Source organism: Pelobates fuscus, chromosome 3 (genome assembly GCF_036172605.1).
Source record: "Pelobates fuscus isolate aPelFus1 chromosome 3, aPelFus1.pri, whole genome shotgun sequence".
Lineage (NCBI taxonomy): Eukaryota > Metazoa > Chordata > Amphibia > Anura > Pelobatidae > Pelobates > Pelobates fuscus.
The window spans coordinates 74,995,527-75,019,236 of NC_086319.1; the positions used below are offsets into that span (position 1 = coordinate 74,995,527).

A 23,710-nucleotide genomic window follows, 5' to 3' on the forward strand; every position below is an offset into this window, starting at 1 on the left:
TGTTGTAAGAGCATTGTGAATATTTACAATGAAAAATTAATGTGATAAAAAACACTGTTAAAAAGATAATGTCAAAACTAAACAATTAAAGTGAAAGTGCTTTGATGTGAGACTTCTCCAGTCTCAAAATTATTCAACCCCTTAATGGAAAGCATCTATAGTACTTAGTAGAGCACCATTACACTGTTATGGCCTGCTGCAAACGAGATGCATAGCCAGTCACCAGCTTCTGGCAGCGTTCCTGAGTAATCTTAGCCTATTGCTCATGAGCAATGGTCTCCAGTTCAGTGATATTCTTGGGTTTGCATGCTGCAACCACCTTCTTTAAATCCCACCAGAGATTTTCTATGGGGTTCAAGTCAGGTGACTGTGACGGTTACTGTAGAACTTCTTCTGCAACCAAGCCTTGGTGGAATTTGAGGTATGCTTGTGATCAGAGGCGGCTCTCTAATTAGGCGATTTAGGCGGCCGCCTAAGGCCTCGCGCTGATGGGGGCCTCGTGGCCACCTAAATCGCCTTAGGGCAGTGACATGTCGGGTCCCAACTGACACAAGAGGGGGCCCGGCGGCTTGCCCTTTATGCCGCTGGGTGCGAGGCCCCTCCTATGCCTGCCCGTCTGCAGCTCCGCCGAGTGCAGAGCTGCAGACTGAGGGGGTCTCGCGATCTTAGCCAATCAGAGCGTTGCCGCAGGTTACCACGGCAACGCTCTGACTGGCTGAGATCGCAAGACTAGACTTACCACATGGTCTGCAGCTCTGCACCTGGCGGAGCTGCAGACCGTAAAGGGAGCCCACCAGACCACCAGGGAATCAGCATACAGCATGCCCACCGGACCACCAGGGAACATTTATTATAAAGGTATTTAAAATAAAGGTATTTATGACCCCTGCCCCCTACCACACCCTGCCACCCACAGCCACCTTACCACCCTCTGCCCCTACCCTGTTACTGCCATCCTACCACCCACAGCCACCTTACCACCCTCTCTGCCCCCCTACCCTGTCACTGAGCTCCTACCATCCCCAGCCACCGCCTCCTTACCACCCTCTGCCCCCCTACCAGGTCACTGCCTTCCTACCACCCTCTGCCCCCTACCCTATCACTGCCCTCCTACCACCCACTGCCCCAGCCACCCTCTGCACCCTACCACCCTGCCACAGCCACCTTACCACCCTCTGCCCACCTACCCTATCACTGCCCTCCTACCACGCTCTGCCCCAGCCACCCTCTGCCCCCTACCACCCTCTGCCCCCCTACCATGTCACTGCCCTTCTACTACCCACAGCCACCTTACCACCCTTGGCCCCCTACCCGCCACAGCCACCTTACCACCCTCTGCCCCCTACCACCCCCAGTCACAGCCACCTTACCGACCTCTGCCCTCCTACCCTGTCATTGCCATCCTACCACCCTCTGCCCCCTACCATGTCACTGCCCTCCTACCACCCCCAGCCACCTTACCACCCTCTGCCCCCTACCCTATCACTGACTTCCTACCACCCTCTGCCCCCTGCCACCTTACCACCCTCTGCCCACCTACCCTGCCACTGCCCTCCTACCACCCTCTGCCCTCCTACTACCCCCTGCCCTGTCACAGCCCCTACTACCCCCTGCCACAGCTACCTTACTACCCTCTGCCCCTACTACTCCCTGCCACAGTTACCTTACCACACTCTGTCCCCCTACCATCCCACTGCCCTGTCACAGCCCCCTACCACCCCCAGCCATTTTACCACCTTACCACCCTCTGCCCCCTACCCTATCACTGCCCTCCTACCACCCTCTGCCCCTACCACCCCCTGCCACAGCCACCTTACCACCCTCTAACCACCTACCCTGTCACTGCACTCCTACCACCCTCTGCCCTCCTACCACCCCCTGCCCTGTCACAACCCCCTACTACCCCCTGCTACAGCTACCTTACCACCCTCTGCCCCCTACCATCCCCTGCCCTGTCCCAGCCACCCTATCACCCCCTACCCTGTCACCCCCTACCCTCAGTCCCCACACACTGTCACCCCCTACACACAGCCAAACTTACATAACCCCTCCTAATCCTGTCACTCTCATCCACTCCAACAATACCAAACTCACCGGCCCTTGCTTTGCCACACTTACCCTATCACATTAACTCCCCATCAACACTGTCAGACTCGCCTTCTCTTGCACTGTCACACTCAACCCCTTCACCCTGCCACACTCACCCTATTACATAAACCCTTACAATCCTGTACTCCAACTGTGCCACACTCACCCAAAAACCCTGTCACACACAGGTAGACAATGCCAGTTACACTCAGAAATACACACACCAGCACTTATGTATACACGCCTGCAAGACTATGTAACCATACCCCTCAGTCGTGTATAAACGATTGGCATAATTGCAAATTACATGTGTTTATTGCAAATTAAGTTAGTTTGCATATTATGCCATAACTACAGTCAGAGAGATCACAATGCCGTGTCACAGGGAGCCACAACACTATGAGCCTCTGAACAATGAATACAGAGACTAGCTGCAAGCTTGTCCTCAAATACAACTACAGCACCTTATACACATGATGCAACCCCTATTATTTTTTTTTTACTTTGGGTGTTAGTGGGGGCCTTATGTTTGAGTTTCGCCTAAGGCCTCATAAAGTCTAGAGCCACCACTGCTTGGGATCATTGTCTTGTTGGAAGTTGCAATAATGCCCAAGCTTCAGCTTCCTCACAGACAGCATGACGTGTTGTCCTAGGATTTCCTGGTACTTCAGTGAATCCATCTTGCCTTCCACATGCAGCAGGTTTACAGTGCAAGAAGATGCAAAACAGTCCCAGAGCATCACCAAGTCACCACAATGCCTAACTGTAGGCAGAGTGCTCTTTGTAGCCTATGCTTTATTCTTCTTTCTCCAGACATACCGCTGATCTCTTGGGCCAAAACGCTCCAGTTTTTTCAGTTTTTTTTAAATCGCTCCACAGAATAGAATCCAAAAACTTCTGTGAATTATTTATATGATTTTGAGCATATTGGAGCCGACTTTACTTATGATTATGGGTGAGTAGTGGTTAATGTCTTGGAGGTCTGGCACGGAAACTTTCTGCGTTTATTCTGCGCCTTACTGTGCCTATTGCCACCAATATGGGTGAATGCACAACCCAAAAGGAATCTCCCCATAATTGTTTACTGAGATAATTTTAAGCAGCCTTGTAAAATTTCAAATTGTATGTGTGTGCTGTTCCAAAATCTGTATATTTTTTTTCTTCTAATTCTTTATTTTTCTGTGCATGAAATACAGAGGCAAACTATGCCACAATAGCGTAAGCAAGTACAATGGAATCAAACAAAGGAAAAAAAATAGGCATGGCATATGAGACATAAGCACATTTTTGTGTAGGTGTAGGTACTCAACATAGTCAATTTGTCTAATGCTTAAACAAGAAATAGATTCAACAGTTGACAGATTTTCCTTAGACACGAGATGGTTCTATGGGGGTGAAGACCACTGGATTTGATTGTCTTGAGTGTTACAGTAGCAGATTATGCTGAGCGTGAGACTTGTAAGTGTATCAAATTTAACAAAGTAAAAGTAAAATTACAACAACTAACATGTATAGATGAAGCACAATTAACCAGGCGTGTAATGTAAATCTGTATTTTGGATACATTTTAGTCTCTATGGCAGCATCATTACTAAGAGGTGCATGTTCCAGGTGTGCCCACAATTCCCTTTTTTATGGTTTTATAGTAAATGACTCTATTCAGTTCCATCATTTTTTTGTGTAACTCTATAAATATATGGTTGATTGACCTTTCATGATCATTAATTGCATACTTTTCCATTAAAATTACACCACCATATTTTGATAGTCATTACAGAGCCCTAGATTCAATGTCACCAATTAAAACCAAGGTTTTTGTCAAATTTACTGACTGCAAACAGTTTGACAAAATACAGTGGCCCATCATTTAAAGACTCCTTGCACCATCTCCACTATAATAAACAGAAGGGGTTTATAAGGCTTTGAGCGCCCGTTTAATACCACTGCTCTCTCCAACACATATGCTCTGGAATCATGATCAAAGAGCATCTACAAACTATATTCCACAAGGCTGCTTTGAGCTTTTCCTTATTTCTATTTGACCACTACATCCCAACACGGGTCCTTATTATATTAGGACTGAAAAGGGAGGCACTAGAGTGGGGTATGCAAGTTAAGCAATGTGTATTAAATGGAGCAGACATACCTCATAAGTATGTTTATTACATCTGAGTTATTGTGACACAACCCTAATCAGACAGCCCCATAGTGATGGACATCTACTTTTCTTAATGTTCCATTAACAGGAGGAAAACCTTAAAATGGCAGTACAATGGTCCCCAATACATACATGTGCAGCTTGATCCTGGCTGCTGGGATGTACTGTGTAACCACTAACATTTTTTTCCTTTAAAATAAAAGGGATCATTCAATCGGTTGTTGGCCAACTATTCTGATTTACGTATTCCTGCTGTGGGTTGATTAGCTACTAAGAGGGCAGGTTTGTCACCCAATGGCACGCTGGTTCAGCAGACAGACAGACATTTGCAGTTCATTGTTAAGATCTAGGTTTCTCCAAACAACACTTTATCTATGTTAGCAAAGCTGCCACGTGGTTTTAAAATAAATCCAGCGTGGTTTCATTTAAGAAGTGAAACCGCATAGTCCACAAAAGTATGAGTCCTTACATATCTTTATTGGCAGTTAACAATAGGCATCATCGAGTAATCATGCCTTGGTTCATTTTTAATGATGATTTTTTAGGTTTTTAAGAACAATGTTAAAAGCAAGGGACTTTAAATTTAGATTCAAACAATAATGTGTCTGAAAATGAAAAGCTAGGAATGAATAAAAGACATGTTGCCTATGAACATATAACTAAAATTTGAATACAATTAAAATCTTCAGTATCTGGTTTAACAATGTATCACTAAAAGAGTTAAAATTAAGACAGTAAACATCTAAATTTATTCTTTTGTACGAATAGGTATTAAATGTGTTGTTCATTTTTCTACCCTTTAGAAAAGCAATGTGTATGCACAATGGTTGAATGATGTTACCATTACTTTTTTTTCTTTTTTGTCAATATGCATGTACACTACTAAATGAAAACAAAACAAAACAAAAAAAAATAAAAAATAACAGACAACATGTAAAACCTGTGCGCTTTGAACAAAGCACTTGTGCGAAAGTAAACATGAAAACATGTATACACAGAGGGGTTACGTATACGTAATGGCACTGTCTCGAACACCAAGTATCTATATAGTGGTATAGTTTTACTTTTTCACCCTTTAATGGTGCAAATATGTGACCCTTTTGTAACTTTTTTTTATTGTCATCTTGAAACAGTTTATTCTTATACTGGATACCTATCTCAGCACTGGGAGGTAAGTATGCAAACAGGGGGTGGGCAGATCACAGTCGTGTTCTGATGCTCTGTGTTCTGAGAACATCTTTCTGGTGTCCCCAGATGCAAAACGCCATAGAACAAACACGGCATGTCAGTACTGGAGACCCAAATTGGGGCTGGCCCATCACATCTGACATATCTGAGAGGTATGACTTTGTGACTCTTTACCCAGGGCAGATAGAGCTAGACACAGGATGTGATTTAATAAAGTGATCTAAAACATGCACACCTTTGGGCTCACATGTACAAAGTGTATGTGACAACATTCGCAACTTTTAAACCACTATTTAATGTGAGCACACATTTTTTTGAGGGGAGGGGGGAATGCAACACTTTTATACATAACCCTCGCTGTGTCTAGATTGCTTTTTGAAAATGGTTAAACATCATCATGACATAGTATTGGCATCATATCAATGTAAACATATTTCACATGGCCACAGTGCCTAACACACAAAATAGTACCTGTGTATTTCTTTCAAATACAATATTAATGTATGTGACACTTGTCACAAAAGAGCCTTGGAGGCACTTCTGTTAAAGGTAGATCTGTGACTCATCCAGACCCTTAGAACACTTGCAATGCTACGAATGTAGATGAAGAATATATACTGTATATAGATTAATAGATTTTCCACATAAAATATATCCAGTTTGCATAATGTTTTGAAGTGGGATAAGTGGTAACATTTCTCATATTAAAGTCAAAACAAAGATAAGGTTGATTCTACATAAATTGTACCATTTAAAATGATCATATAATTTTGAACGTTTCGCATGAAGCTATAATTCCACCCTGTACTATAAACAAGTTCTGAAATGTTTTATCTGTTCATTTTTTTACGAGTACAAATTGGAAAATGTTGAATAAATTAAAAGTATGGAAATCTGAGTGATACATTAGACTAAAAGCTCTAAGACAAACACTGAATTTGTTGGGGGAAGGAGGGTGGAGAAAGCAATTGTATAAGCATTAATAATAAATGTAATCTCAAAAATATATTAAAAATAAGAATTATAAAAAAAAAAAAATCAGCATTAAATTCCATGTTTGCCAAACATCAGCAAACCATAGGAATAATGCATAAATATTCTTTAAACACGGATCCGTTAAATTAACAACGAAGAAGGAAAAAAAAAAACAATTGAAAAATATGCATGGTGCATTTTGAGATTAAACTGTTCGTTGAAACCATTGTGTTTCAGCTGACTTCCAATGAAGTTTATTTTCTATTGATAGTTAAGGAATTTGAAATGACAGCGATTGGATCTTCATCCTTGGCAGGATATGAAATATAGATGATTCTCTTTAGAAGAGCTTGGTCACAAATCTGCTTAGCCTGCCAGAATCTTCATCAGTCGCCAACATCTCCATCTCTGTCTCCAATAAGCCAGAGTATGTGAAAACCTAAGGCAAGTAAGGCAGTTCCTAAAAGATCTCCCAAGGCAGTGAGATAAGGAATGGAAAAACTGTCTGGATCTTTTCCCTTCCTCCAAAAATGATGCACCATCCAGTCTGCAATCCACAGAAGAGCATATACCTGCAGTACGAGAAACAGAACACAAATACTCTGTAAGTCATCAATGGCTTGACTATGCCGCAAACAGAACAAGCAGGATGTTCAGTAACTGGCAATGCATTCCACAAGCTTACCCCTCTGGAAACATCCTGGATTATATAGGGACAAACACTGCTTTATTTGCAATGGGTGAAGAGCTAAGGCCGACATACCAAACATGTTTTATTAAGACGGTTGACTGGTTTACTTTCTGTCAAGAAGAACTTATCCAAAAATAAAAATAAAATGAATTTCATGAATTCTATTTAACAGTAATGTATGCTTTCTGTGCTTTATTCGTTCCATTAAAGTTTCGTTTTACTATGCAACTGGAGATCAATGAGATGTTTAAAAACTTGAAGAGGAAAAGCGTTACGGTGGAATGTGTTTGTTCTAGCTAGGTTATCTACGTAGCGTAGAAGTGGCATTCTTTACGCATACCTTCTGTTTGATACTAGCTCATGCCTTATAGTTCATTGTACTGTAATCATTTCAGTAAAGGCTTCAAAAGTGGGAAAGCCTAGACGTTGGATGAAATCTGTATAAAGGGTAGGGCCTGACAAATTTTCCTACATTTTGGGAGCCAGAACTAAATGTTGTGTGCCAAGAAAAATAAATTCACTAGTAGTTTGAGTGCCAGAGGTGTGTCAATGCATTGCAAGGCAACGTGTCAGTCGCACATCTTACATACAAAGGGTTATTAAGCAACACACATAATTAGCCACAATATCAATCAGGAACAATCCAAGTACCATAACCACTACAGCCTACTGGAGTGGTTATGCGTCAGAAGTACCCTGTCAAACTGTTTTAGAACAATGATCCATGCCTCCACTACTTAACCTAATCTAATGGAGCATAAGCAGGAGCGTCTATTAGCTGTCCTGACCATAGCCAGCCAATTGGCTGAGATCATCAGCTAGTTGCTTTCAGACAATTTGCTGAGCCCTGCACTGCTTAGCTCAGACATATTGCTTCCAGATATCTGTCAGAAGTAGTGAAGACAAGGAGCAGAACTCAGTGGACCCCAAGTAAGAAGTGAAACCGTTCAAAAAACAGTTTGAATACTTACAGGGTTATTCACTAAAGTCCGAACGGCCCTGTACTGAATTGGGCAAAACCATCCACTGCTGTATGTTGCCACTCAGACGGCAAAATCCAGACATTGTTTTTGGAATTCAACATTGGTCGAATTTTGTAAATCAGGCACTGAGCAGACCTTAATTTGGTCAGGGTAGTTTAAACCCCCCCCTTCCCCCCCCCCCAAAAAAAAACTCTGTATTGCAAGGGTAAATTATGTCACTGCTAGCCAGTGCCCAAATAACAGCATGACATCCCCCTGTGATAGACATAGCTGACAGAGTGCTTACTAGCCAACTAATCAGCGAGCTCTTGATCATATTGCAAAGCTCTTGAAATTTCCCCATGCCTGCGGTAACTGAGATAGCACTGGAAAGCCTGTATAGGGGCTTTAACCACTATCAGCGTTAGTTCTGCGGCGATCCTTCGATGGGTGAGGATGGAATATTTTTTAATTGTGGTGAAGTTTCGATTTTTTTCAGTTTTTGAAAAAGATTTTTTTGAGAGATTTTTTAAAATTTTTGGGCGTAGTTATTTCTGCATTTTTATTTGGCTTTTTCTGGGGCTGAACATAAGAATTAGAAGAAAGAAGATTTCTGATAGCAAGTACAACAGTTATTAGTTTAATTGGCCCTATTAGGCTGAAGTGGTTAGGTAGGTTAGTTGATTTTTGTTGGAAAGTAGCAATGGGACCATTAGCTAGGTGGGGGTAGCGGGGAGCATGCTATTAAATAGAGAGGGGGGGGGGCATATCCAACCCACTTGTTTTATATTTAATTAGGGCCCCCCAATCAGCACACATGGATGGGAGATGGAAATTATTACAGTCCAATGAATTATAAGGCAAGAGTTAGGGCCCCACCTGTTGCCCATGGCTTGGGCCTGGGTGGGACACTAAGTCCTCTCCTTATTATTGGTAAGGGCCAACACTCCAATAACAAAATTGTTGATTAGTGGAGTGGAAAGCAGCTAATGTAATCAAAATTCCTATGTACAGGCTAAGATAGAATATTAAGCGCCTTGTTACATATCTTTCTATTTTTTTCTAGGTCCTCCCCCTTACTTATTAATAGTAGGGCCCACACACATCGCCAATAGGTGAGGGGCTATGCACCCACTAGATATTTCACAGGCCCCATCACTATGGATTGGGGCCTTTTCTAATGAATGGGCAGCAATGGCCCAGTTGTTAGTTTTAAACATTTAGGAGACATGTGGCAAGTAAGGGCATGTGGAGGTACAATACCGCCATTACAATACTATGGAATAGTAATAGAACTTTTATAGATTGATTTCTATTTTAACTTTTTTAATGTGGCGCCTGGTTAGCAAGTGTTGGTCAGCTGCCACACAATTAACCCTCATTCCGCACAGGATTTTTAAAAAACTATTTGCCTGCTGGGTCTTAACACGGCCAGTGGGCAAACAGTACTTCAAATTATTAATTCACTTGCGAAAAGCCAGCAAATTATAATATATGAATGTACATCCTGTCTGATGCATTCGGTTTATATTCGGTGGCTATGTGGTTGTTGACAAATGTCAGTTTCCTGTGCTTTATGTTGGTCCTCATGCGGATACTAATGAATTTCCAAATGCTTTCGAATGAACGATAAAGATGTGGTCGGACCAAACAAATCCTGAGCTCATCTGGCTTTAATATATCTGTGAATTTTACAGTGCGGTCGGACTTCTGTCATTTTCAGTCATTCGGTACTTAGTGAATAACACTATTACAATGGAGTTGCATTAGGTCCCTCCTGGCATCATAAAGTGCTGTATTGGATATCGTGCTTGGAGTGTTCCTAACTACCTATCAAAATACAATCTTTCTGTCTGCATTACTTTATTTATGGAGTGACGAAATTACAGAATTCCCAGTATTATATGTAATGCAAAAGCCAAGTCATTGGTAAGAGAACTGTGTCACTTAACCATGTTTTCAAATATAACTTATTATGTGTGCAAAACAAAATAGCATTAGGATAGTCTGGTGGAGACATCAGATTGCTGTGCCCACATATTTCTGAGTACACGGCTTAGATTAGGTGTGGGTCAAGAGAGGTGGTAGGTGAAGGGAGCATCTCCACAACTCCCCAAGTGTAATTCCTACCACTGTAATATTGTCCTGTTTTTAAAAAACACAACTCCTATTGATTATGCTTCCACTCCCTGCTGCTCAGTGATGGAAAAATAATGCTACATTACATAATTCCTATCTTTTCACTCCAGACTGCATTGCCCACTATACTGCCACTGTCCTCTACTCCCTAACTGTATTTAATCAACACACCTCTGCATTCTCACAATAACAACACAACACAAATTAACACCTGTTTTTTTACACAAACACAAACCCTTCACACAATACATCTTGGAATTAACACACATTAACAAGAACAATGCCACAACGACTTCTAACACTACATACATATAGAGCTAGAATTTACAGACCCAATAAACGCTCCCAATTCAAAGGCCCAATGAATACTCACCAGTCACATGCACGATGAACATTCACCATTCACAGACACAATGAACACTCCCCAGTAACAGATACATTAAACACAGAACATTCACAGATGCAATGAAGATCAACACTTAACTACGTGGCCATATTTGCAGTGGCAAGTAACCCAACTGTTCGTAGTAGAACATTTCAGCTGTCTATTTATAAGTTACGAATGGGACAATGGGTGTGTATGTGTGTTTTGTTTCTAAATAAATAATCTGCTCAGAAGAGCGCCTGACAGACTGTTAGTACTTCGTGTTTTTCTGTCCCTCACCGACGCCCCACAGTTGCCTGATTCAGAATTCTAACACAGATACAGACTCTTATGTAGTTAATTGAAGAGATACGACATGTTGGAATAAATTATTGATTCTTCTGTTTACAATTAACACTTTTACCTAAGGTTCCAATCTGTTTTTAAACTGACACTGACAAACAGTTTATATGTTTACTCAGAAAACACGCACGCACTGTGTGGACAAATAGGCACTCTTCATAAGGCAACAGTGTAGCCCAGTTAATTATGCACAAGTTAGGTGTGCTGACTTATTTCCAAATACTTATTTAAAATGCCTTATTTTCTTTGGAAGATCTTTGCAATGAAGCTGGCTCAAGTCTGAACAAATTGAAGGCCATATAGTTGTACGCAATATACATCACAGTCATATATTAGGGCAACAGTGTAATGTTGGTGCAACTGAACTAAGCGAGGCTTGTGAGCTGAATGTGGCTCCAAATAGGGTTTTTTTTATAGTTTTTTTCCTGCCTGAAGGTATGAGACATTCTATATTATCATCTCATGGACTTGGTATGGTTCATCCCTCAGATGTTAGTGACTATTTTTGCTACAAGCTATAAAATGTACAGATAATTGGTTCACTGCTAGCAGTCTGTAAAACTAAGTACAATCCATTTTGTATCACAGGGTACTAAAGCTATACGTTTGCTGTAACATTCGCTAAAATTGCACCATTTAAAAAAAAAAAAAAACAACGTCTTCCTGCACCCCCAACAAAAAAAAACGAAACGTAACAGTTTTTGTATGTTTAAATGCTACATACCCACAATTCATAGATTACAACGGGGAGGGTGTCAAGCCAAGTCTGGTATGTCCATTTAAAGAGTAGCCAGGATCTAAAGCAAACTCTCTTACTGAGGTTTTTTTCTAAAGCAACATTGAGACATATTCAACAAGCAATAATAAAACCTCATTAAGCAACATCAGCAAAAATAAATGCACGGTAATGCACTGTATTAAATGCCTAAAATGCCGCGGCACCTCGAGGATAAGGTCTATACAGTGCATTAGATTCTTGCACAGCCATTAGACAACTTTGTGTAAGTTAACTGCCAACATACAATTCTGTGAACGCTAACCTTTAAATGAAGTAAATGATTCTCTTAGGTCATTGTGGATATAAGGAAAATCTATAGTAATTTAGAAGTAATGTACTCAATTATGTATGACTGAATGATTCACACTCTTGTGTTGCACATCAGCCACTTTTCTTCCTGGCTACTCTTATAGAGGAATAAGATAAAAAATGACAAAATGTGGGTAAAATAGCAAGTAGTTAAAATGTTGTCACGTGAAGAACACAGGCATTAAGTCACTTACAGTATTGTGTCTTGCAGTTGGAGACAATTTTGTTTTTATAAAAATGTTACAAAAAAGTGCTTAAAAAAACAAACAATTTTATGTATTTTAAAACTGAGAGAGACTTATTTTACTTGCCGAATTATTGTTGTAGATCTATTTTTTTTTAATAAAACAGGATATTCAAAGTTAATATTGTTGGATAAGAGAGAGAGAGAGTTGTGTTCACAAATCACATTCCATGGTTCACTCTCAAATTCAAAGGGCTTCAATGAAATTCAAAATGTAGAAATGAAAACCCCCAAAAAGTTAGGCAAACCACAACATTTTGACAAAAAATAGCTGATATGAACACATCCTTCAACTCACGGCTTGTCTATTTTATCATCAATTGTGCAATCTGGATTTTAATTTACTACTAATACTCTATAGTCTTTACTAAACGCTGGTAAATATTTAGAGAGCTAATCCAAGTGATTTGTGCATTACACCTTCATGCACTATAGGAAAATTCTGAAACGGAATGAACAGGAAGAGGAATTGTTATGCATCAAATGCGTTCTGTTCTGGAAGTACTGTATTTAAATCACTCATCTTTTAAATACAAACAACCTTTGGATGTACAAATGGAAATCAATAAAATCAATGTCAAGCACTGTACAACTTTGCTAATTTGTGATGATAAGAATGCATTTTCATCCATCCCTCTATACTTTGCTGATATGGAATGCACTATTGATCCATATGGTAAAGGCAGGTTTGATATAGAAAAAAAACAAACAAAAAAAAAAACTAATCCAAATTTGCTATTTTTAGAAAGCACAAGAAATGCAAATTAAGCGGTGCTTTGTATACAGCAAATCAACAAGGACAAGAATATGGCTTTAAGAGATTTTACTCCCAAGCGTCTATTGATTTTTGAACAATCGCAATGGATTTACAGAACAGTTTGATGTAGTCGATCATTAAACCAAGGAGTGAACTCCCACCTCATTTGATAGAAGTAGCACTGAGGAACAATACAGTCAGCACCCAAAGTTGTAATGTTGCAGAACTTTTATAGAGGAATTTTTTAAGGGTTTACCAAAAAAACCTGAAAACAAACTGGGAGATTAATTGTAAGAGAGGTGGGACAAATCTAAACCAACTCTCAAGCTCTCCACCATTATTGGTTGGGTTGACCACAATATGACCATAGGTAGAGATATTGCATGAAAAGTTGTGCCGGTCTTCGTTTATAAATCTTTAGATATTGTTAAATAAAAATCAACGTTTCAGTTTCCTACTAAAGCGTTTAGCAGCAGTAAAATATGCATATAGATATAGAGAAACCAAAAAGACTTACCACCTTGACGTGCAGATCACGGTGTGTACCCCTTACCTGTGTGCATATGTTTCAAAAGCCACCCTACCCCCTACAGAAGTGTGCAGGAAATACATTTGTCAACAAGGTAACGCTTAAGTGTCGCACTGGTGAAAGTTTTTTATTTCATTCATCCCGACTACAGTGCAACTTTTCCTGTAATATACATCTGATCTGTTACCAGGCACCAAACGGGTCGAGAAGGATCCCCTGACAAATATGCTTCATAAGCACATTTATCAGACTTTTTTTTTTTTTTTTTTTAAATGACTAACCCTGTTGGTCATTAAAAAAACAAATTTAATTAAAGCCTATGGGGGTCACTATGACCAAGCTATAAATACATCATAAAAGATTGGCAACTTGGCAGAACATTTTGGGGGGAAAGCTAGGAATTTTAGAGAAAATTGCAAATGTTATGTGAGCTAGAGAATTTTTACAGTTCAAAAATTATTCAAAACTATTTTGTTAGAAAATGTTGCTTGCGAATCATTCTCAGATAATACAATTTGCCTAATTTTGGTTGATTTTGGTTAATGTTCCTTAGAAACAGGCATAATCTGAACCGTAACCACAAAATGAAAGCTGATAATTTTTAAAATGGACATTCTATGATGGGAAAGGTGATTGACACTTGTTCTCACAATTCTTTACACTTGTGACAAGGATCCAAATTATATACATGGCGTGACTATATTGTGTGCAGCTGCCTAGGGCCTAATGAATAAGATGGGCCTATTAGAACCAATTGTGACCCACATAAATAATTTTGGACCCATTGCTGGGTTCAAAATCACTGTTTTAAACTGGCAATAAAAATGTATTTTGGAAGTCGAGGAAACACTGTTATGAGCAAAGATGATTGCTCTGATAAATACATATATCTAAAAGCAAATGCAACAGCACACAGGGAGCTGCATTCAGCAAATTGAAGTATCATCCCAAATCTGTAAGCTCCATACACAAGTAGCAAACCAATTAGCTACACCACTAATGTATGACACCTCACTCAACACAAATTCCCCACACTGATGGAGATCACTAGTCAACATAATGACATTTTAATCAGAGTAATGTTTTAATGAACCATCAATGACATTCTACATGTCAATTAACCATTGTAGCTCTAACTCCAGACATTAGATAATGAGCAGAATGCCTGTCTCATACAAAACCACAGTTTATCATCACATCCTCATCTCAAACGCGGCCTTGAATTCATAAGCTTTCCAAATGATTCAATACTGTTAGAAAAACTTCCAAAGGATTTATCTAAAGAAGTTAGTATTACATGTTTTTATAACATTTAATCATAACCTTGTTAGTAATTTAAAAAGAAATAGGGGGGGGGGCAGGGTACCAGGCAAAGCAGACGTGTGGTGCCTGAGCTCCTGAATTCTGGGCTGCTTTTGGGGCACTGTGCTATTGTGCAGCTAAACATACTGTCAAGCACACTTCAAGCTTGGTTTTGGCTGCTGCCGAAGACGAATCAACACTTTAAATCGAAGCAACACTCTGCCTGAAACCTGAGGCACCATACTGACGGGTCCAGGGAGAGGGGGCCGGCCTCCTAAGCTCCAGTATGTATCCTGTAATCGCTGCTCTCCTACACCCTGGACTGGTAGAGGTTTTCCCAGGGTCTCCACTGGGCTGAATCACACAAAACACAAAGACCCAAATACCTGCTCCTACCTCTCACCTACACGCAATCCTACTGCTTAATATGGCTGACGCAACTTTACCTGTGGAGCATGGCCTACTACAGCACAGAAAGATGCAGCATGTGTCCATGGAGAGCTGCCTACTGCGCATGGAAGAGATATTCACTCACTTCTGGGCAAAGCTACTGGAGTGCACAGTAACCATCCTTTCGGCAGTACGAGCAGGAGCCCGGAGCAATATGTCACAGGGAGTGGAGGGTCCTCCTCTGGTCACACCACCAACTTAAGCTCCTGTCCTTTGGAAAGCGGGCCTGCCTAGGCTGAAGCTCGTACAAAGTTTTACCTCCCCTGGACACACACACAAGTGGGAGAATGCCCAGCCGGAGACGGCTCCAGGCTAGAAGGGGTATCTGCAGTCTCCTGAAGGGAACAGCCTCTGTCGATGGGAGCTCCCGGTGTTTGGAGGAGTCGGCCCTCGTTCATGCTTGGGGCTGTAGGGACGTCTCGTCCTGATACTGCTCTTTGGCCTTCCCCAACGAAACTACCGAGTACACCCTGGGATTTCCTATTAGGGGAGTTAGCTGATTACATCCTGTTCTGTCCCACTGCATGGATTTTGTGCCCTGACAATATCTGCAGTAGCCATTTAATATATGCTGACAAGTTCTTTCTTCTATGTCCCTTTGTTTAAATGTATTTGGAGCGCTGGTATAATAGTGGTTTCAGGTGTAATATTTCTAATGAGCCAAACATGTTTAATCTATTGTGAATGAAAACAGTATCCCAGTGAGACACACAGGAAATAATAGATACTCAAACACCTTAGTGAGTTTCCCTTTACCCTCACAACAAACTTAAAAATACATACAGTATAAGGTGGAGTATCTTCTTATTTGAATAGCTGACAATAGTAAATATTTCCAGAGATAAAACAGAATGGGACACATAATAGTGCAATATTGTCTGTATACAGTTTTAAAGTGCAAGAAGTGATTATATGAGGAATCATCAACGGAGGAAGCCTCTGAACGAGGCGAAACGCGTTTTGCACTACTAAGGACTATTTCAAAGACTTACCTTCATAACTGTAAGGTCTTGATTTTATTTATTTTATTTATAGTAACTTGTGCACTTTTAATAAAGCACTTTATTTCTATACTAACCTTTGAGAGGATATCTCATTACTTGAAACCTCCTGGCAGTATAAAGAAGGGAGTGGGAACCTTGATAACCCACAAAGCTGGAAAGTTGAGCCTTATCCATAGGCTCCTTATTTGTGAGTGAAATTGCATCCACTTCTTGCACTTTAAAACTGTATACAGACAATATAGCACTATTATGTGTCCCATTCTGTTTTATCTCTAAAAATATTTACTATTGTCAGCTATTCAAATAAGAAGATACTCCGCCTTATACTGTATGTATGTTTAATCTATTATTTTAGGCTGCATAGTTTCTCTATTAGTAAGCTTTTATTTTAATCGTGGTCCAGACGTGTATATTTAGCCTGTTTTCTTTTTGTTATTTTATAACAAATAAGTGCGGTATATTTGAAATTTCAAGCAGTTCCCTGTAGCAATTGCTACCATGTTTATCATTTCTGACTTTTTCATCGCACATCGCACTGGAAAAAAAAAAATGTTAAAAAAATAAAAATAAATGCAATGAAAGCCTATGGTCACTATGACCACCATATTAGAATAGGGGACTGAAATCTGGCCCCTCCGACATGTGGCAAGTGAGGGAATATCCGCTAAACAAATAATTACTATATTAATTATTAATAATAATAATTATTATTAAATAAAGACTGGTGTAACAATGTCTAATAAAATACTAGTGACTTTCCAGCTACTGCACTGGGTGGAGACTTCACTTTTAAAATGGAGGGGGGAAGAGGGACATATTGTCCCCAACCGTGGTAAGTGGACAGAGCTCCAATCAGTGGTGTATCCTGGTTTTGTGCTGCCCTAGGCAGGACAAAACTCAGGCGCCCCACCTCCCCCCGCGCCACCCCCACCCAACCTTTCCCCCCGCCCCGCATTCTAAATACACACACACACATTCACTGACAGATACGCATACACTAGCTAACAGAAACACACACTCGCTAACAGAAACACACATACACTAACAGACACACTCACACTCAGTAACAGACAAACACACTCACTAACAGACACACACTAACAGACACACACACTCACTAACATACACACACACTCACAGGCAAACACACACAGTCAGACACACACACAGTCAGACACACACACTAACAGACACACACACTAACAGACACACACTAACAGACACACACACACACACTAACAGACACAGACAGAAACACTAACAGACACAAACACTAACAGACACACACACTGACACACACACTAACAGACACAGACAGAAACACTAACAGACACACACTCACCCACCCACATGAACACATTTTTTTAAAATTTATTTTTAACACATTTTTTTAAAATTTATTTTTAAGACATTTTTTTTTTTTTAACACATTTTTTTTACATTTATTTTTAACACATTTTTTTTTTATTTAACACCCCCCCCCCCCCCCAGCCTCCTTACCTTTGGGAATGCTGGGGAGGGGGGTGTCTCTTCCTCCCTGGTGGTCCAGTGGCTGCTGGGCGATCGTGCGGCACTGCCTGGCGGGCGGCCGGCCGGCGAGGGAGCACTTCCCCTGAGCTGTCTGTTCAGCTCCCTCGCCAGCCACAGAGTGAGACTGGGAGCCGGAATATGACGTCATATTCCGGCTCCGGCTCCCAGTCTCACTCTGCGGCTGGCGAGGGAGCTGAGCAGACAGCTCAGGGGAAGTGCTCCCTCGCCGGCCGGCCGGCCGCCCGCCCGCCAGGCAGTGCCGCACGATCGCCCAGCAGCCCGCCGGCATGTCTGTTAGCCGCAAGGCTAACAAGACATTTGCCTTGGGCATTTGGGGGCGGCTTTTTTTGCCGCCCCCTGGAAAATGCCGCCCAAGGCAAATGCCTTGTTTGCCTCGCGGCTAATACGCCCCTGGCTCCAATAATAATAAACACTCACGGTCCGCGGGTTGGGGCTATAATAATAAATGGGCCACACTTATTGTCTCCCCCAGGCAACATCTGTGGTCAACAGATGAGGGCTTTAATAATACTGAATAATGAATGGGAGGGGAACCTTCGCAGCTAGAAATCATTCTATAACAGTTCATCACATGAAAATGAAGTAACAAGCAAATCAAACCATAACACAATAACACGATATATGGTGCCATGTCTAAACAAACAACATGTTTTAATAATAAAATAAATAAAAGGTCACAAAATGTGCACTGTAAGTACCCCCATAACTTCCATAGTTAATATGTTATATGGGAAGATGTCAATGTATAAACAAACAAACCCGGAATTTTTCTTATGGAGTCAAGAAGGAATTATGCCTACTGGAAATGTAACCATCTAGAATCGATAAGAAAAAAAAAAATAGACTAGGCAAGACATTGATCTAGGAGAGTATGTTTAATAAATTAAATGAATGTGTACTAACAGAACAGTCATCAGATGTACTGACCAAGGAAATATTAAAGGGACATTCTAAGTACCATAACTACTGCGCGTGACACAATAAAGCAACGCGTACAGTAAGCCTAACAATAATAACAGTTAACGTGTGCAGTAAGACTATGCTGCTTTGGTGTAAGACAAAAGAGATTTCTTGCTACAAAATATTTATTTCACAATTATTTATTGAATTTCGGATTTATTAATTATTTATTTTTTATTTTTTTATGCATAAACTGAAATTGTTGCTTTTAAATTCATTTAATTTTGTTACAAAAGCTCTAAACAACCAGGGCACTAAATCAAAATTGGGATTAATTTAATAAAGTGTTGTGGAATGATCTCAATATGTGCAATTTGACAACATAGAATAAATGAATTGGCCCATGGGGACTAACCATATTCCGAGCTTTCTTTAAAACCGTAGACCCATTTAATCCTCGAAATCACTCTAGAGTTAGTTATAGAATATATAAGCACTGCACTACTCTTTGTTCGAACTAGCTGTAGAGTTGTTGAATTGCTTTGTTGAAAAGGCCCTTCTTAATTTAAGAACATTTAACGTGTGTTAAATCCCCTTTTGCGAAATAGTTCTCACTCGTTTTACCGATTTTAGTAATATGAATATATTTATTTCTCCAATATTGTGTAGCTTATACTCAAGAGATATACATGGAGTTTGGAGAAGACATGGTGCAAGAAAGGCAGGTATGGATCTTCTTCATTGATCCAGACCACCAAACAGCAATGGTCGTTAACCTACCTCATGTCACCCAGTTGCACTTGATGAATGCAGTTATATTCCGAAAACATCTATATAACGCGCATGCAGGGCAATGACTATACACAGTTAAACGTAGAGCAATAAAGCAGTAAGCTAATACTTGGTTAAAAATAAAAATTCTCATACCTTATTAATATAGTAACCCGCTGCATAACACCTATAATCATGATTAATGGCTGGTGGCAAGCTTTCAATGTCACAATTCATTTGAACAGTAATTTTCCACATCAGATTTTGGAAATAAATTTGTTGTAATACATATTTATGAGGGAGTAGAGTTTGCATAGTATCTCAGTGTTGGCTTGTTTGCACAAGCTTTGACTATTAGAAACGGTTAGCAAGGTGAGGTGTGCCTTCAATCTAGACATATATCCGTGCTAAGTATCTACAGAGAGGTCACAAAGATAGTTTCTTTATGGATCAGGGTGACTGGGACAATGACAGGAGCAGTACAAATTAAAAATGTACTTAGAAGGCATACATGATAAAATACTGAGTAATGGTTTGATATTCTCTTTGATTGGTCTAATTAGGGTGTGGCCTGCTTTGGTGTAGTCATATCAAGTAAGATAAGATGTTAACATACTTTTAATGTGTGATCTTCAGTATATTTGAATAATACATAGATGATCTTGTCATTTTACCATAATGCACTGGGCTGTTCTGCTGAAGACTGTGTATTTATGTTCTTGTGAAGCATGTATGTTCTTACAAAGTGGTGAGTGTTTAAATAATTGAAACAGGGATACAGGGGAAATATCAAGGTACAAATGAACAAATCTTCCAAAGAAAAAAAAAATAAACATTTAAAAAATTGTGTGATGCTTATAAATAGATACAGCGAAGAAGGTCATCCTGAATATCATTAAAATTCATTAATAGAATGTTTAATAAAATGAATAGTTTCATACTCCACATATGGGCTTAAAATCATCACTCAAAATCAACAGACCAACGACTCTTAATATACTCTTTTCGTACGAACAAGCACTTTAACCTAGACCACTTCTTCTCACTAGGTCTAGGAGAAGGCCGACCCAGCGCAGAGGGATTTCAGCACTGGAATTAGGTACGTTTTTTAAAGAGTTTTTTTAACCCTTTACTTGCCACAGGAACCCTTTAGTTTTAGACTAAAGTTTTCCTTTAAGGTTCTGCCTTGCATTGTTGATACTTTATCTGCATAAACTATTTTTGTTCACCATAGAGAGATTTCATCATTTAGAATAGAAGACAGTATCTGTTATTCTGGAGGGCTAAAATTTCCATTAAAGGGTTACTCCAAACCTTTAAAAAAAAAACAAAAAAACTTCCTATGTAAAATTCCCCATTGGGCACTATTCCCTAGGCCTCCCCTATATTTGGAAGTAAAACTGCAAAAAAAAAAAAAAATTACAATTATTTTACACACCTGGAATCCTGCGTCAGGCTAAGCTTCCAGTGCTGCCTTTCACTCCTCAACCCAAAGTCCACCTGGCCACATGAAGTCCAATACAATCGCTTCTCATAAAGAAGCCTGTTACTGGACCATTTAGCTGGCCAGAGCGCATACGTGGGGGTGGGGGGAAGTGAGAGAGAGATTTAGTGTGAATTAAAGAAAAAACTAGCACTGGTATAGGGACGTGGGATGGGGAGGGCTCTACTTAAGGAAGGAGGGAGACAAACGGGAAGAACCTCAATACGCCTGTTGACAGCGCCCTGTGCGTGCTGACGACCGTCTTAAATTATGCACAGGATTGAAATTAGGCATCCTGGAACAGATGTTGAATAAAAGGAAAACATAAACCACGTACTAGCCCAGGGGTGCTCAACCTGGGATTTCAGGTATGCGGTGGTGGGTTCTACAGAAAACCCAGAGTGGGCCTCGATGGCCACGGACCAAGGCCGGCCGGGGAAATCCTTTCATCTTCCCTGACGGCCCAAGCAGAGCCAGGCTTGACACTCCACACTGTCTCCTGTCCCTCGAGATACCTCTCATATTGCCTGCCATATCTAGCAGTTATTCAGGTATCGGGGGACCCAGACGGCTGACAGCCGTCTCGGCTAATACGGAGCCTTGACACTCAATATTGCTTCCCGTTTCCCAAGACCCGAGATACCTCTCACATCGCCTGCCATATTCAGCAGTTATCCAGGTATCTGGGGACTCAGATGGCTGACAGCAGTCTCGGCTATCACGGAAGTAATACACCGACCAGGGTATTTTCAATTATAGTTAGTAAGAATCCGCAGTACTTTATTACTAAAAACTATTTAGCTCTCGCTGAACTTGCTAAGGTCTCCTATTTCCACACTCTTCTTTCTTTGCAAGGTGCCCATGAAGGCACCATTCTATCTGCTTTACTTTTGCTCTCTAACTATCATATTTAGACATGAGTCTCTCTACTTACCTTGACTAGACAATTGAAGGATTTTGCAAACCAGTGCACCACGTTCTCGAATGATTTTTGTCTGTTTGTACTATAACTTTGTATCTAAGTTAGTACTAGGGCATTACTGAGAGGTTACCTTCCATCCATGGTATACCTTATTTATATAGGGACCGTATTACCAGTAGGCAGCTGAGCAAGTTCTTTTCTTTAGCTATAAGGCCCACCAAGGCATTTTTCCTGTCTGCTAGATTCCCTCTGACTTAGATTGCCTCAGTCATAGACTTGACAAGCTTGAATCAGTCTATGTGGTAATTGTGTATCGGGTCCGAGTTGACTGCCCTTTTTTTGCCATAAATTTGGATACTTTGCAGTGTTACATACGTGTTTACTGACACACGGTTATACAAAGTTATCCACTAATAGATATCACTATTTTGCAAATTATTTATTATTTTTTATGGGCTCTGGACATATCCCGCAAACTCAGCCTCTTCACTTTGTTATTTTTATGTGTCATCCCTCACTCCCTTACTCCCGTTTATGTGTGCACCTTGCATAGACTACTATTATTGACTTTTTCAACCAGGTAGTCGTAGCAAGGGTTCTTGTTCGCTTGTTGTTGGTTTTCTTGTCTTTTGACATCCAAAATAAAGTATCTTCAAGATTTTAAGCAACACTTTAGTAATTTTCTTTGTATCTTAATATTATCATTGGGACAGATATTGTTCTTTTTTCTTTTTCCAGCCTTTCTGTAAGCCTTCCAGGGCTGGTGAGGAGACCAAAGATCTCCCTCACCGGCCCGCTGGCACTTGGTTCCAGCAGAGGGAGGGAAAGGCCTGGGAGGCTCTGTGTTCCTTCCGGCGAGCAGGCTGGTTGGAGCGTTGTCGCGTGTTTCCACGGCAATGCTCCGATACAGTGCTGTGCCTGCTGGAGGACAGGAGAATCACCCTGCAGCCGGAGGAGCTGCAGGCTAAAGTGAACATACTATCACTGAACCACCAGGGTAGCAGCACTATGTAGCCCCTCCCTAGTAAAAGGTAAGAAGAAGGGAAGGGGGAGACATTAAGATTTTCACATCTCACCCACCTACATACAGCATAGACCCTATGCACTCTTACACATGCAATGTGCAAATCAAGATGTGCAAATCAAGGATATATTTAGCCTTTTCAAACCTAACAAGGACATATATTGCTGGCACATGCAAACAATTCCTAGGTCACAATGATTTGTGCAATTGTAACACCAACCTTTTTAGAAGTGTCTTAAACTATTCAATACATTTTGCATTACATTGCGGTTTTCACCAAAAATATATATATAAAACTGTGATTACTAAAGACGATAAAATGTCTAGCCAGCCAAATATGCTGGATGAGGAGCGAGGAAAACAATAAATCTCTCCGGCCCAGTATGACTTGTACAGTACTTAGTGTACCCATGTGAAAAATCACAGGGCTATTAGTTGTCATGAATACTTATCTCCCCCTCTTCTAATGCCTTTCTCTCCAGAGCTGGAAACTATTGGAGAACTTAATGTGTCTTTCTGTTGACAGGAATATTGTAACGGACTTTAATAATTCTTTCATCAGCAGGCTTAAATCTGCTTGCTTTCAAATTTCATAAAGAGTGCAGTGATATTTCTTACAAGAGGTGAAGTGTATAAGGAGATTATTTATTGTTTGGATGCAAGGTATTGAGCAGTGGCACAATAAAACATGTCATATATATATATATACACGCTGCCCATAGTCTGATTATTCACTGTCCTGAAGTCCTTTTTAAACA

At 40.5% G+C, this 23,710-nt stretch overlaps 1 protein-coding gene across 1 annotated transcript in view; it reads right to left on the reverse strand.

Moving 5' to 3' along the window:
• Window positions 1–4,702: 4,702 nt before the first annotated feature.
• SLC41A2 (solute carrier family 41 member 2) overlaps window positions 4,703–23,710 on the reverse strand; it is a 173,091-nt gene continuing 154,083 nt past the window's right edge. Inside the window, exon 11 of the mRNA XM_063447218.1 lies at window positions 4,703–6,981. Coding sequence (XP_063303288.1) covers window positions 6,796–6,981 — 186 coding nt within the window. The 3' untranslated portion in view covers window positions 4,703–6,795. The remainder of the gene's footprint in view (window positions 6,982–23,710) is intronic.